The sequence below is a fragment of the Prionailurus bengalensis genome, chromosome B3 (genome assembly GCF_016509475.1).
Source record: "Prionailurus bengalensis isolate Pbe53 chromosome B3, Fcat_Pben_1.1_paternal_pri, whole genome shotgun sequence".
NCBI lineage: Eukaryota > Metazoa > Chordata > Mammalia > Carnivora > Felidae > Prionailurus > Prionailurus bengalensis.
This window is the reverse complement of record NC_057355.1, coordinates 34,059,131-34,075,115: the sequence shown is the minus strand read 5'-3', so window position 1 is coordinate 34,075,115 and position 15,985 is coordinate 34,059,131. Positions and strand designations below refer to the sequence as shown.

Below are 15,985 nucleotides of genomic sequence, written 5' to 3'. Positions count from 1 at the left end.
CTGCCCAATTTGTTAGGAGTGTCAAAATTAAAGGACAAGTGCAATTCAAGACTGAGAATCATAAAAAGTGTGAACAGTTTTACTCTATTTGTATGTAGGGTCTGTCAAAGACTAATGAAGAATTATCTCCGTAAGTACATCCAACCATGATTCTCCTGGGGAGATGAAAACAAACAAACCGCCAAGCTTCTTAATGCAGGAGATTCACAGCTCTCAATACTATTTTTGATTCACTTGTTTCACTCAAAATTCTCCTCATGAAAATAATGATTCACCATCACCCCTCTTCTTTTTTTAGCCAGAAATTTTAAACCAGTCATAAAAACCAATCCACATTTCTGATCAATACTAACGTGAGAATTCCATGCGCTCTTTCCAAGAGTTTGCTGCTAGCTGAATTAGCAAATATCCCATCTTTATCAAGCAAGGAGGTGCTACTTGACAGTCTGCTCTGGCGAATCCCAGTTCTGCCATTCCAGGCAATATCAAATGTATCACTGTAAAAAGTTAAATACGGTATAATTTGCTTTAGTTAACTGAGACATCTACAATACTCCCCACATTGCTTAAATAAGTAAATTTTAAAACTTTCAACACTGAAGTTAAAATTTACAAAAAGAGCTAACCCAGCAAAAAATGGTTTTAGCACAGAGATTACCAATCAATCTAATCTTTTCCTCATTCAGAACAAAGAATTTCTATGGATTCTGGCACATTCACATACAAATGTGCATGTAGATGAGCACATCATACAGCTAATATCTTTAAATCTAATCCATTAACTATTTACAATCAGTAAATAATATAAGGTTATTATAGTAATATAATGGTTTTTGTCTTTGTTAGATTTTAGAACTTCCAAATATTATTGAAGGAATTTACAATCCTAATAGGCTGTCCCATTCTATGGAATATTTAATTTCTTCCTGGGAGGTCTTATTCACACATTCACTCACTACACACACATCCACCAAAGTTACTAAGTATCTTCTATGGGCTAAGCAATATTCTAGCCACTGGAGATAGAGGAGTGAACAAAACAGATAAAATTATCAGTGATTACAATATGAGGACTTAATAGAGGGCTTTCCAGGTAAAGCAGCAAATGGACCACATTTTTTGATTCCTCCCATAAAAACCCATAAACACATTAAATATTAATAAAACCCATAAAAACATTAATAAAATAACTTTTAAAGGAATAAACACTTAAGAATAAAGAAAATATACTAAGAGACAAGAGTAACACAGTTTTGAAATATGGAAAACAGAGGAATACAGAAAGCAATCTGAAACTGGCTACGAGGAAGAATGAGAAGCATCTGTATTTACAGAACTCTCAAAGGCTCCAGAGTTTCTGGAGTTCCATCAAGTACCTGTGGAAGTGGTGGGAAAGGTGGGTTAAAAACAAGAGCACTAGTTGAAAGTCAGTTTAAGAAGCAGTTAGACGAATGGATAAAGAAGATGTGGTTTATATATACAATGGAATACTACTTGGCAATGAGAAAGAATGAAATCTGGCCATTTGTAGCAACGTGGATGGAACTGGAGGGTATTATGCTAAGTGAAATAAGTCAGGAAGAAAAAGACAGATACCATATGTTTTCACTCATATGTGGATCCTGAGAAACTTAACAGAAGACCGTGGGGGAGGGGAAGGAGAAAAAAATTACAGAGAGGGAGAGAGGCAAACCATAAGAGACTCTTAAATACTGAGAACAAACTGTGGGTTGATGAGGGTGGGGGAGAGGGGAAATTGGGTGATGGGCATTGAGGAGGGCACCTGCTGGGATGAGCACGGGGTGTTAAATGGAAACCAATTTGACAATAAATTTTATATATATATATATATATATATATATATATATATATATATATACACACACATACACACACACATATGCGTGCGTGTGTGTGTGTGTGTGTGTGTGTAAAGAAGCATTTAGAACTCCATGAAGCCTAATAGCCATCCCTTATCTAAGCAAGAGGATGAAAGAGGAGTCCATGAACCACGGACTAGGCAGCACCAGGCACAACAGAGGATGAGTATACCATATAGAAGTCAAAGGTAATACTGAAAATAGATTCTCAACCCTCTTACCCCACTGGCTCCAGAATGCTAGCAGCTAGGACTATATCCTCCAGGGAGAAAATCGGAATAAACTTTTGTGTGCAATGTGGCCATCCCAGGAAGAAAGACCCAAAGATACCAATATGTTCTATACATTGCCAACACACCCAATTAATCAGATTGCAATTAGTCTTTCAGTGTTTCAATAATGAATATTAACAGTCAACCAAGGTTCATCAGACATCTGAGTAAAGCCATGAGCATAAAACAGAGACCAAAACAAACTATCATGACATAAACAACTTAAAGGAAAAAAGGATCAGGCAGGCGGAAAAAAAAAAAAAAGTTTTAAGCCCTCAGTAATATTCTTAGAGAAGAGAGAAAATATTGCATCTATAAAATAAGATGCTATGAAAAATTAAAAAATTGAGAAAACAAAGTAACAAAAATGTCCTAAAAATTAAAGATGTAACACCAATAAAAATGCAGAATATACTTATTCATTCAAAAGTATCTATTGAGCACCAAATAGTGTCAATTTTTTCTAGCATCTTCATATTACTTAAATTCAAATGGAAGAAAACAAACACATAAAAAAACACATTGTATGTCAGATAATAGGTGCCAAGGAGAAATTTTAAACATAGAAGAAGAATGCCAGGACACGAGGCTTTTTAATAGGGAAGTCAAGGAGATGCACGATGGAGAAGATTTCATTTAAACAGAGATCTAAGGGAGATAAAAAGCAATTCAAGCAATTATCTGAAAGAAGAGCACTCTACTCAGAAGAGCAAACACACAGTTTGGGAGGCTGGAATTTTGTTGATGAGTCTGAGATATATTAAATAAATCAGCAAGGCTGGAGTGGAGTAAACAGGGGAAAAATGGTAGATCAAGTCAGAGTTAGGAAGGAGGAAACCATGTCACATATACCCTCTAGGAAATGTAAGAATTTTGGGGTTTTAATGAGAATGAGAAAGAAAGACAAAGAAGGATTTTCAGCAAAACATGAATCAGCTTTTTTATATTAAAATGTATTTTATATTACATATATTTACATATTATATTAAAATGATCTGGTTTCTATATTGAATACTGTTTGAGGGGCAAAGGACAAAAGCAGGGACATTACTTTAGGAAGCTATTATAATAATCTATGCCAGGGCAATAGCAGTGGAAGTAGTAAGAAATGGTGAGATTCAGGATATCATTTTAAGGTACAGCCAATGTAACTTGCTGATGGATTGAATGGGGAGTGTCTGAGACAGAGGGAATTAAGGATGACTTCAAGATTTTAAACCAGTAAGAGAAGATTTAGAGATGAGGAAGTGGGAGAAATCACTTATAAAGCAAAACAACATGAAAAATCATTAACAAAATAGATCAATCAAGTAGACTCAAGACTTAACAAAAGAGTTTCTAGACAGATCATACAAAATTCTGGTACTTAAGTTCAGAGGAGAGATGTCACTTGTATTACAAAGGCTCAAGAATCAGGTGCACCTGGATGGCTCAGTTGGTTAAGCGTCCAACTCTTGATTTTGGCTCAGGTCATGATCTCACAGTTCATGGGTTTGAGCCCCACTTCAGGCTCTGTGCTGGTGGGGCAAAGCCTGCTTGGGATTCTCTCTCTCTCTTCCTTTCTCTCTTCCCCTCCTCCACTCGTGTACTTTGTCTCGCTCTCAAATAAATAAACTTGGGGCGCCTAGGTGGCTCAGTCAGTTGGGCATCTGGCTTTGGCTCAGGTCATGATCTTGCAGTCTATGAGTTCAAGCCCCATGTCGGGCTCTGTGCTGACAGCTCAGAACCTGGAGCCCGCTTCAAATTCTGTGTCTCCCTCACTCTCTGCCCTGCCCCTGCTCACAATCTGCCCCTCTCTCTCTCAAAAATAAATTAACATCAAAAGACTTTTAAAAATTAAGTAAATTAAATAAATAAGCTTTAAAAAAAAGAATCAGAGAAAGGGCATCTATAAAAAAAAAAAACCTACAGTCAACATCATGCTTCATGATTAAAAACAAAAAAACACTGGAAGATTTCTCACTAATATCAGGAATAAGACAAGGATGTGAGCTCTTGCCACACTGATTCAACACTGTACTGAAGTTTCTAGCCAGGGCAGTATGTAAGAGAAAGAAATAAAAGACATCCAAGTTGAAAAGGAAGAAGTAAAATTATATTTATTCACATATGACATGATCTTACATATAGAGAATTCTAAGGAATCCACTAAAAAACTATGAGAACTTATGAGTTAAGCAAGGTTAAAATATTCAATTATATTTCTATATAACAGCAATGAACAATTGACAATGAAAGCAAAAAAATTTTTCATTTATAAAAGCATGAAAATTAATACTTAGGAGTAAATTTGAGAAAAGAAGTGTAAGGCTTGTACACTAAAAACTAAAAAATATTGTTAAAACAATTAAAGATCTAAAGAAGTGAAAAGATATTCCATGACAATATTCCTCAAATTAATCTATAGATTCAATATAACCTCTAGCGAAATCCTAGCCGTTTTTTTTTTTTTTTTTTTTTTTTGCAGAAATGACAAGATAATCCTAAAATTCATACGGAAATGCAAAGAATCCAGAATAGCCAAAACAATGTTGAAAAAAACAAAGCTGGAAGAATTACAGTTCCTGATTTGTACACCGATTATAAAGCTATAGTAATTAAGACAACACAGTACTGGCATAAGGAAATACATACATATCAATAGAATAAAATTGAGAATCCAGAAATAAACACTTCTATTTATGGTCAAATGAGTTTTGACAAAGGCATCAAGACAATTCAACAGGGAAATTAACAGTATTTTCAACCAATGGTACTGAGGCAACTGAATATCCACATGGGAAAGAAGGAAATTGGATCTTTTATCTCTTAGCATATACAAAACAACTCAAAATCAATTACAGATCTAAATTTAAAAGCTAAAACTATAAAATTCTTAAAAGAAAACAGAGAGAGTAAACCTTTGTGACTTAGGCTTAATGATTTCTTAAATACAACAAAAGTATAGCAAAAAATAAAAATAGATAAATTAGACTTCTTCAAAATTAAAACCTTCACACTTCCAATAACACATTTGAAATCATGTATCTGATAAGGGACCTAGATCTAGAATATATAAACAACTCTTACAACCTGATAATAAGACAACCCAACTAAAAAACAGATTACTCAAGAAATAAAAAGAAATGAACTGGGGCGCCTGGGTGGCGCAGTCGGTTGAGCGTCCGACTTCAGCCAGGTCACGATCTCGCGGTCCGTGAGTTCGAGCCCCGCGTCAGGCTCTGGGCTGATGGCTCGGAGCCTGGAGCCTGTTTCTGATTCTGTGTCTCCCTCTCTCTCTGCCCCTCCCCCGTTCATGCTCTGTCTCTCTCTGTCCCAAAAATAAATAAAAACGTTGAAGAAAAAAAAAAAAAAAAAAGAAATGAACTACTGATACATTTAAGAACCTAATGAATTAAGCACCACGTTTAACGTTAAAGAGCTAATCTCAAAGTTATGAAGGGGATTAGGACATGTCACCCCAAATTACACTACATAAGGGAACTAAGAATCAACAGATACAGGAAGAGTCAGTTCTCTCCCGTCCCCTGAACTTCCTAAAAGTAGGGCATAAATTTCCCTTCGTGAAAAGTGTCCCCATCTCCCCTATAAGGAAGAGAAGTGCAGCTTTTATCACCTGAAATAAGAGACTAGAAACTGAAAGGAGTTTGCTTAAATAAACCTTACTAAAATAACCCTCATCTTCCATTAGTTCCCCCATCTATTCCCTAGTCACTACCCGACATTTTATAATCCCTTTTAAAACCCAAAACATCTTTCCTTTAAAAAAAGAGTATATGAGCCCCCAAGTATGACACCACTTCTTTAAGTTTCACTTCTTTTCTGTGAATACTCATGCATGTAAAACATTAATAAAAATTATATACTTTTTCTCCTGTTAATCTGTCTTTCATAATTTAATTCACAGGCCCTAGAGGCCCACAGGTTGCTAGAGGATAGGACAGGGAAGGAGAGGGGTAAATACAAATAGGCAGCATTAGTGAATTCTTTTGTGATTATGAAAAAGGTATGTATCTTGACTGTGGCATTGATTACATAATTGTATATATGGGATACAATTGCAAAAGTCTATATATGGACATGTGTAGATTGCTAAAAATGGTGAAAGTAAAAAGATAAGTTACAAATTGGGGGAATACATTTGAAACATAAGTGAAATGGCACCAGTACATAAAATTTATAAAGAATACTTTTTAAAAAAGAAATATGGACAAATAAATGATATTTCAAAATACATGAATAGCCATAAAATATATAAAAATTGTTCAACAACATTAATAAGCAGGGAAAAGCAAATCCTAAGATACCATTTTATAACCACCAGATTATCAAAAGTTAAAAAGACAGTCAGCTGAGTTGTGCTGGCAAGGAACGAAGCAAAGGGAACTTTTAGCTGCCACTTTTAGTGTACATTAGTACAACTCCTTTGGGGGAAAAACTGGGGATTATCTTACAAAACTATCATGCACATATCCCACTGAATTAACAGTTCCATTAATAAGTACATATCCTAGCAATGTAATAATAGGTGAACCAGAAGACTGGTATGAGCATGTTTAAAATAACACCATTAGTCAGGGTGCCTACATGGCTCAGTTGGTTAAGCATCTGATTCTTGATTTCGGCTTAGGTCATGATTTCACGGTTCATGAGATCAAGCCCACATTGGGCTTCGTGCTGACAGCGCGGAGCCTGCTTGGCTTCTCTCTCTCTCTCCCCTTTCTCTTCCCACCACCCCCCCAACACACATGTGTACACACCTGTTCTCTCTCTCAAAATAAACATTAAAAAATTAAATATTATATGGGGTGCCTGAGTGGCTCAGTCAGTTAAGCATCTGACTTAGGCTCAGGTCATGATCTCACGGTTTGTGAATTTGAGCCCCGCGTCAGGCTCTGTGCTGACAGCTCAGAGCCTGGAGCCTGCTTTGGATTCTGTGTCTCCCCCTCTCTCTGCCCCTGCCCTGCTCGCACTCTGTCTCAGTCTCTCAAAAAGTGAATAAACATTAAAAAAAATTTTTTTTAATTAAAAATTTTTAGTAATAAAGTAGCACCATTTCTTTAAATTTTTTTTTAACATTTATTATTGACACAGAGAGCAATACAGCATGAGCACAGGAAGGGCGAGAGGAGGAAACACAGAATCCAAAGCAGGCTCCAGGTTCTGAGTGGTCAGCACAGAGCCAGATGTGGGGCTCAAACCCACAAACCATGAGATCATGACCTGAGCCAAAGTCGGATGCCCAACCAACTGAGCCATCCGGGCATCCCTAAAGTAGCACCATTTCTAATAGTAAAAGAATCACTCATATATCCACTGAGAGACAAACAGGCTCCAGGCTCTGAGCCATCAGCCCAGAGCCCGACGCGGGGCTCGAACTCACGGACCGCGAGATCATGACCTGGCTGAAGTCGGACGCTTAACCGACTGCGCCACCCAGGCGCCCCAACACAATAATTTTTTTAATGTGATAAAATAATTTTTTTACTGTGATTAAAAAATACACAACACAAAACTTACCATTTTAACTATTACTTTTTTATTGAGAAATAATTGACACATTATATTACAACATACTGACTGAGTACTTATATATACTGCCAAATGATCACCACAATAACTATGGTTAATATCTGTCACCATATGCAGTTACAAATTTTTTTCTGTGATGAGAACTTTTGAGATCTACTCTCTTAGTAACTTCTAAATACACAATACAGTATTATTAACTATGGCAACTATACATACTATCTGTTACTTCCCAGAACTTATTTATTTTGTAATTGGGAGTTTGTACCTTTTGACCACCTTCACCCATTTCACCCACCCCCTACTCAGGCCATGGGCAACCACCAATCTGTTCTCTCTCCATTTTAATATTTTCAGTGTACACTGTATATGAGTATATTGGCATGAGTACATTCACATTGCTCTACAAACATCACCACTATCCATCTTCAGAATTTTTAGCCAAACTGAAACGTTGCATCCATTAAACAGTAACTCCCTATCCCCCCAATAGCATATAATATTATACAGCAACTAAAAAGAATAAACTGTATGCAACAAGATGGATGAATCTTAGATGAATATTGCTGAAGGGAAAAAATCATAGAAGACAGCATACTATATACTAATTTTTCTGTATAACTTAAAAACAAGCAAAGACAATTTATGGCTTAGAAAAAACATATATTTATGATAAAACTTTTTTGAGAGAGAGTACAAACGTGTATGAGAGGGGGAGGAGTAGTGGGGAGAGAATTTTAAGCAGGCTCCATGCCCAGTATGGAGCCAAATGCAGGGCTCCATCTCACAACTGTGAGACCATGACCTGCGCTGAAATCAAGAGTCAGACACTCAACCAACTGAGCCACCAAGATGCCCCTGTAAAACTTTTTTTAAGAGTACAGTAATGGTAAACATAAAATTCTACATAACAGTTATCTGAGGGGTGGGAGGAAGGGAATGATCAGATAATATAAAGGTAGCTGTAGCAATATTAATAATCTTCTAGTTCTGAACTTGGGTGGTAGGTTCATTTTGTTTGTGTGCTTCCTAATTATATGAGTGTGCATATATAATGTATAAAGACTGAATAGGAGCTTCCCATTAAACATGTATATCAAACTTACTATACACCATTTCAAATCCTCTCAGTCTTAACCTCTTATAGCTACTGCTGTTGCAAAGAGTACTATGACTAGTTACACATATTTAGTCCAGTTTCAAACCTTATTATACCATTTATAAAAGCTTCAAGAAAGAAAAACAAACTACACCTTGCTTCATATTTTTAAAGCCATATAAGTATTAATAAGAATTCTAGCTATTTCTTCTATACCTCTTTGAAAACACAAACCAAACATACTTACTGTTGATTTTTTTCATTTAGAGTATTCATGCCCTGGAGATCAGAAAGAGGTGTTCTGGGATTTCTCCGGGTTATACCTAACATATAAAAAGCAGATATTTTCAAATCAATGCTAAAAGAAACTACACATAAAACAATTTTTCTAAGGGCAAATGAAATTAATGTACTTTGGTAGTAAATATTTGCTAAACATGTCAGAAATATCAAAATAAGAATGTGAACCAAGGCACATGACTGTTACTTACAAATCTGACTTAATCAACAATGAACCCAATTAGGGAATTAAATAATAAATCTTTTTAATTGTTCTCTCATTTAAACATTATCAGAAAATCAAGGGTAACTGGGCTGAAGGTCTAGAAATGTATATGCTCATTTATTTTAATATTCAAAAAATTCCTAATTATTCCTTTGCAACATTTTTCAGCAATAATTATATTGCTGACATGGACCACAGATTTTAGCGATCAATTAATCTTATATATAGACACTGAGAAACAAAAACAATAAATTACTTCCTTTACCGATATTTTTTAAGTTATAATTTACTTTAAATCATATGATAAACACTGAAGCTCTATACACATAACGCCACAAATTTTCAACACACATTTAATATAGGTAAAATACAATGGAGAGGAAATAAAAGTATCTATTCAAGATAACAATCTTAAATGTAGAAAATCCTAAGTAACTCACAAAAAATTATTAGGACTAATAAAAGAGTTCAGAACAATTATAAAATATAAGATCAGTACTTAAAAGTCAATTTTATTTCTATACAATGGTAATAAACAATCAGAAAATAAAATTAAGAACACAATTCCATTAATAAGACCAAAATAATATTAAACAATAAATTTTAAAAAGTATAAAGTGTCTACACTGAAAACTAAAAAACATTAAAAGAAAATCTAAATAAATGGAATGCCTTTCAAACTTATTGGTTGGAAAATTTAATACTGTTAAGAAGGCAATGTTCCCTAAATTTACCTGCAGACTGATGCAATCTCTATTAAAATTCCAGCAGCATTTTTTTTTGCAGAAATGAATAAACTGACCCTAAAATTAATATGGAAATGCAAAAGACCCAGACTACCAGAACAATGCTGAAAAAGAAGAACATGATTGGAGGACTCACACTTCCTGAATTCAAAACTTACTACAAAGACAGAGTAACTGAGACATTATGGTACTGACATAAACAAAGACAAAATAAATCAATGGAAAGGAACTGAGAATACAAATCAGACCTTTACATTTAAGATCTATCGAATTTTGACAATGGTGTCAAGATATTCAATGGGAAAAGAATAATTTTTTCAATAATGGTGCTGGGAAAACTAGATATCCTTATGCAAAAGAATGAAGTTGGGACCAAAAATCAAAATATAAGTCCTGAAATTATAAAACTCTTGAAAGAAAATACAGAAGTAAATTTTTCTGACACTGAAGTAGACAATAAAATTACTTAGATATGTCACCAAAAGCATAAGCAACAAAAGAAAAAAAATGGATAAAAAGACATCATCAAAATGTAAAACTATTATGCTTCAAAAGACACCATATCAAGAAAGTAGGAAGACAACCCACAGAATGGTAGAAAATGTCTGTAAATCAAATATCTGACAAGGAACTTGAACCCAGAAAATAAAAAGAACTCTTACAACTGAACAATAAAAAGACAACCCAATTTAAAAATGAACAAAGTATATGAATAAATATTTTTCCAAAGAAGACATGCAAATGGCTAATAAGTACACAAAATGATGCTCAACATCATTAGTAATCAGAGAAATGAAAATCAAAACTACAATGAGATACCACGTCACACCCACCAGGATGGCTATAATCAAAAAGACAGATAATAAGTGCTCCCAAGGACACGAAAAAATTGGAACCTTTATACACTGTTGAAATGTGAAATGATACAGACACCTTGGAAAACACTCGAGCAGTTCATCAAAAAACTAAACATAAGATTACCATATGACCCAGCAATTCTACTCCTAAGTAAATCCCCAGGAGAATTTCCAATAAACTATTACTGGAAATATATCCTGAGATCAACAAATTCTTAGAACTTTGAATGACTTTATTTTCTTATATATTTGAATTCATTGTTTTTGTTTTATTTAATCAGTTGTTTAGTTATAGGCACCAATTATCCCTATGACAAATTCTGCCTTTCTATCCTTCATATTTATTATTTTCTTTCGTGTATTGAAACATAATAATCCCAGAAGTTTCTTCAATATCAGTAATTCAATTTTCAGCTATTTCCCCTATTTTTTGAACTCATACAGATTTAGCTTTATGCCTCTGTGTGCTTTAGTAGTTCAATACCTATTTTCAGTATCATTCTGGTATTTTATACTCTCAAATTTGTACTGCTGCTTTACTGGATTCATGTTATTAAATGCTTCTAAACTATAAAGTACTCACAGGAAATCTCTTTCTCTTTCTTGGAGTATCTTCCCTGTAAACACAATAGGGCATATCTTTGAGGGTCGTTCTTTTATGCATATTAACTCACTTTCTTATTTCCCTCTGTATGATGATTTTTCAACATCAATTATTAAATAGTTTAACATTAAAAGGGATAATACACTGAACACTGGCAACTGATCACTCAGAAAATGAAGGCCTGTGCACCTCTCTCCTGATCCCATCACAACAGCTTCAGGTCCCATCATTGCCTACTTGTTAGGATTAGCACAAAAAAACAAAACAAAACACTATAATAGCTATCATAATATTCAATAACTTAACGTTGAAGATTGTCTTATGAGTTAACAGACAGGAAATCTCAAGGAACAATAGGGAACTGTAAAAAGGAAACAAATGGATATTCTGGACCTAAAAACTAAAATTAAAAATTCATTTTATGGGTTTAAACAGCACAATGAACTTGAAATTGATAAGTAAAAATTATCCAACCTGAAGAATGAAAGAAGATAAAAGAAAAATGAAGAGTATGAGGAATCTGAGAGAATATCAAATATGCTAAAAACATGTAACTGACATCCAGAAAGAAAATAAATTGCAGCAGAAAAAAAAATTTTAAATATTAGCCAAAAAGTTCCTAAATTTGATGAAAAACAATTGAAGCACAGGTCCAAAAGGTACAGCAAATCCCGAACAGGATAAATATAAAAATAAATCATATCTAGGAAATCACAATTACTGAAAACCAGAAAACAAAGAGAAAATGTCAAGGAGCCAGAGGAAAAAAGGTCCATTAGGCATGAAACAATGACAATAGGATGACATCTGAATTGATCATCACAAATAATATATAACAAGGAGAAAATGAAGTATATATTTTTAATGTTTATTTTTTGAAAGAGAGAGAGAGACAGTGTGTGTGTGTGTGTGTGAACAGGGGAGGGGCAAAGAGAGACACAGACAGAATCCAAAGCAGGCTCCAGGCTCTGAGCTGTTAGCAGAGTCCAACATGGGGCTCAAACCCACGAACTGTGAGATCATGACCTGAGCCAAAGTTGGACACTTAACCGACTAGGCCACCTAGGCACCCTCAGAATGAAGTATCTTTAAAGTGCTGAAAGATTGATAGTTCCTAATGACATTAAACATGTCTACTTTATGACACAGTAACAACCCATAAGTTTTACCTGAGGAATGAACATATGTAGTACACAAAATGACTTGAATGTTTATAGCAGGGCTTCTCACAACAGCTCAAAACAGTATTATAACCCTAATATCCATCAAGAAACGAATGATATACAATTGTTTATATCTATATAACTCTGCAACAAATTACTTAAATATGAAACAACATAGATGAATGTTTACCATTATATTGCATAAGAGAATCAGAATGCAAAAGAATACAAACTGAATTATTCCATTTCTGTAAATTTTTAGGAAAGGCAAAACTATAGTAACAAATCTTAACATGGGTTGCCTAAAGGTGGTGGGAAAATGTACAAGAAAGCAAGAACAAATTTTCTGATACAACTTTATTCTAGTATTTCATTTTGAATCTTTTTGTGTTCATGTTTTAGGTTTTTCTTGTATAAACATCTTATAGTTACATTTTTTTTTCTTTTTAAATGTTTATTTTTGAGAGAGAGAGAGAAAGAGACAGGATCTGAAGCAGGCTCTATGCTGACAGCAGATATAGTGCTTGAACTCAAGAACTGTGAGATCACAACCTGAGCCAAAGTTGAACCCAGACGCCCCGAGTTTTCTTTTTCTTAACTGCATAATCTGTTTTTTAACTATTTAGTTTGGCCCAACATAATATTACTGTTATTTCTATTTTTACTAACTTATTTTATGCCTTCTACGCCCTAATTATTATATGTTTTTATCCAGACTTCTACTGAATTATTTTCTTTATATTCTGATTTCTTTTGTTTTGGAAGTTATATATACTCTCTTCTTTGATTATCCTTGAATTTTTAACATATCCATGAATTCTAAACTAAATTCTCTCTTCCCTTTTTCTAAAGAGTACAGAAAATTTTTTTAATATACTTATTTTTGAGAAAATGCAAGTGGGGGAGGGGCAGAAAGAAGGGGACAGGGCCTTCAAAGTAGGCTGTGCACTGACAGGCTGCTAGCAGGAAGCCACATGTGGGGCTCCAGCTCACAAACATTGAGGTCATAACCTGAGCTGAAGTCTGACACTCAACCAAACTGAGCCACCAGGTTCCCCTAAAAAGAATATAAGAATTTCCAGGGGCGCCTGGGTGGCACAGTCGGTTAAGCGTCCGACTTCAACCAGGTCACGATCTCACGATCGGCGAGTTCGAGCCCCACGTCAGGCTCTGGGCTGATGGCTCAGAGCCTGGAGCCTGTTTCCGATTCTGTGTCTCCCTCTCTCTCTGCCCCTCCCCCGTTCATGCTCTGTCTCTCTCTGTCCCAAAAAAATAAATAAACGTTGAAAAAAAAAAAAAAATTAAAAAAAAAAAAAAAGAATATAAGAATTTCTGAAAGGTCCGATTCTAGCTATCCCCTTCCCATCTCAGATGTTGTTACCCTGTACTTATTTCCACCTTGTTTTCTTCCCATGAATCAAGAAATTAAGCTTTACTACTAAGTTTTATAAAGTAAATATTTATTTAGATTTATGCACTTATTTAATATTTCTTTATCAGATCTCAAAACTTGCCAGTGAGGTCAGGTTTTGTCTTTCTCAACTAAACCATTTTATAAGTTCTATCAGTGTAGAGCTGTTCAGATTACTATCTAACTTTATTACAATTGTTCATCTTTGCATGGTCTATCTTTGTCCACCCTTCTATGTTCATCATTTTAAGAATCTTTAATTGAACTTCTTGAAAAATTCATTTTGGGAATTTAAGTGATGAGGTTAATCTATTTTTAGTAATTATAAGTAGCAGTACTTGTTTCTTGTATTTTATTTCATATTTTTCATTTATCTCAAACTCATTTTTTTCCTGTTTGCTTTCATTTGTTAAAGGTTTCTTAAGCTACTGTAAAAGATAAACTTGTTTCTATTTTTTTATTATTGTCGTTGCCTATAAAGCACACATTCATGTTTATTTACCCATACTGATTTACCAACTTTGATAAATATCTATAGTCTACCAATTCAAGAAAAAGATAGCTTCCTGACTTCCCTGCAAGCTTCAACAAAGTAACACTCTAGCACTTCCTGCATGTTTCTATTCATTTTCAAACAGGAATTCTGATCATACACTTTTTTATTTTTTATATTCTTAATTCCATGCAAAATAGTCTTTTGTATACATTTGTGACTTTTGTCAGGCTTCATGATACGTGATTTTTATTGTGGTAAAATTTACATATAGAATCCATGCATTTTTAAGTATATGGTTGTGTAAGATTAGATAAAACCACCACCAAAAGAAGACAGAGAATATCTGCATCATTGCCCAAAAGTTCCCTCATACCCTTTCTCTTTTTTTTTTTCTTTTTAATTTTTTTTTTCAACGTTTTTTATTTATTTTTGGGACAGAGCGAGACAGAGCATGAACGGGGGAGGGGCAGAGAGAGAGGGAGACACAGAATCGGAAACAGGCTCCAGGCTCTGAGCCATCAGCCCAGAGCCTGACGCGGGGCTCAAACTCACGGACAGCGAGATCGTGACCTGGCTGAAGTCGGACGCTTAACGGACTGTGCCACCCAGGCGCCCCTCTCATACCCTTTCTCAAACAACCCCTACAACCCCTTTCCTGGATCAAGGAAACCACTTATCTGCTATGCATATAGACTGGTTTGCATATTCTAGAATTTGACATAAATGGAATGTAACACAGTATGTCCTCTTTTGTGTAAGGTTTAACTCAGCATACTATTTTAATAATTGATCTATAAAAATATTTCCATGAACACATATTTTCATTTCTCTCAGGTAAATACCAGGGATCGGTATTAATGGAACATATGGGAAGTATATGCATACCTTTATTCAAAACTGTTTCCCAAAACAATTATACTATTTTACATTGCAGTAGAGTAAATAAGTACCCCCAGTTGCTCCACATCTTCAGCATCAGTTAGTACTGTCAACTTCTTAAAGGTTAGCCATATCACAGGGTGTTAATATGACCTCATTGTGATTATAATTTGCATTTCCCTAATGATTAATGAAACTGATAATTTTAATTAGCCTAAGGATCATTCATAGATCTTCTTTTTTTAAAGCACATGTTCAAATCTTTAGGCTATTTTTTTAAATTTTTTTTTCAACGTTTATTTATTTTTTTGGGGACGGAGAGAGAGACAGAGCATGAACGTGGGAGGGGCAGAGAGAGAGGGAGACACAGAATCGGAAACAGGCTCCAGGCTCCGAGCCATCAGCCCAGAGCCTGACGCGGGGCTCGAACTCACAGACCGCAAGATCGTGACCTGGCTGAAGTCGGACGCTTAACCGACTGCGCCACCCAGGCGCCCCTCTTTAGGCTATTTTTAACTGAACTGTTGATCCTATTAACTACAGG

The 15,985-nt window shown here is 34.9% G+C and overlaps 1 protein-coding gene across 13 annotated transcripts in view; it reads right to left on the bottom strand.

The window, feature by feature from the left end:
* MYO9A (myosin IXA) overlaps nt 1-15,985 on the bottom strand; it is a 279,521-nt gene that overhangs the window by 121,819 nt on the left and 141,717 nt on the right. For all 13 annotated transcript variants that reach the window (XM_043553998.1, XM_043554007.1, XM_043554005.1 and 10 more), the window contains 2 exons: nt 9,028-9,103; nt 354-497 (listed from right to left, as the gene is read on the bottom strand). In XM_043553998.1, coding sequence (XP_043409933.1) covers nt 354-497; nt 9,028-9,103 — 220 coding nt within the window. The remainder of the gene's footprint in view (nt 1-353; nt 498-9,027; nt 9,104-15,985) is intronic.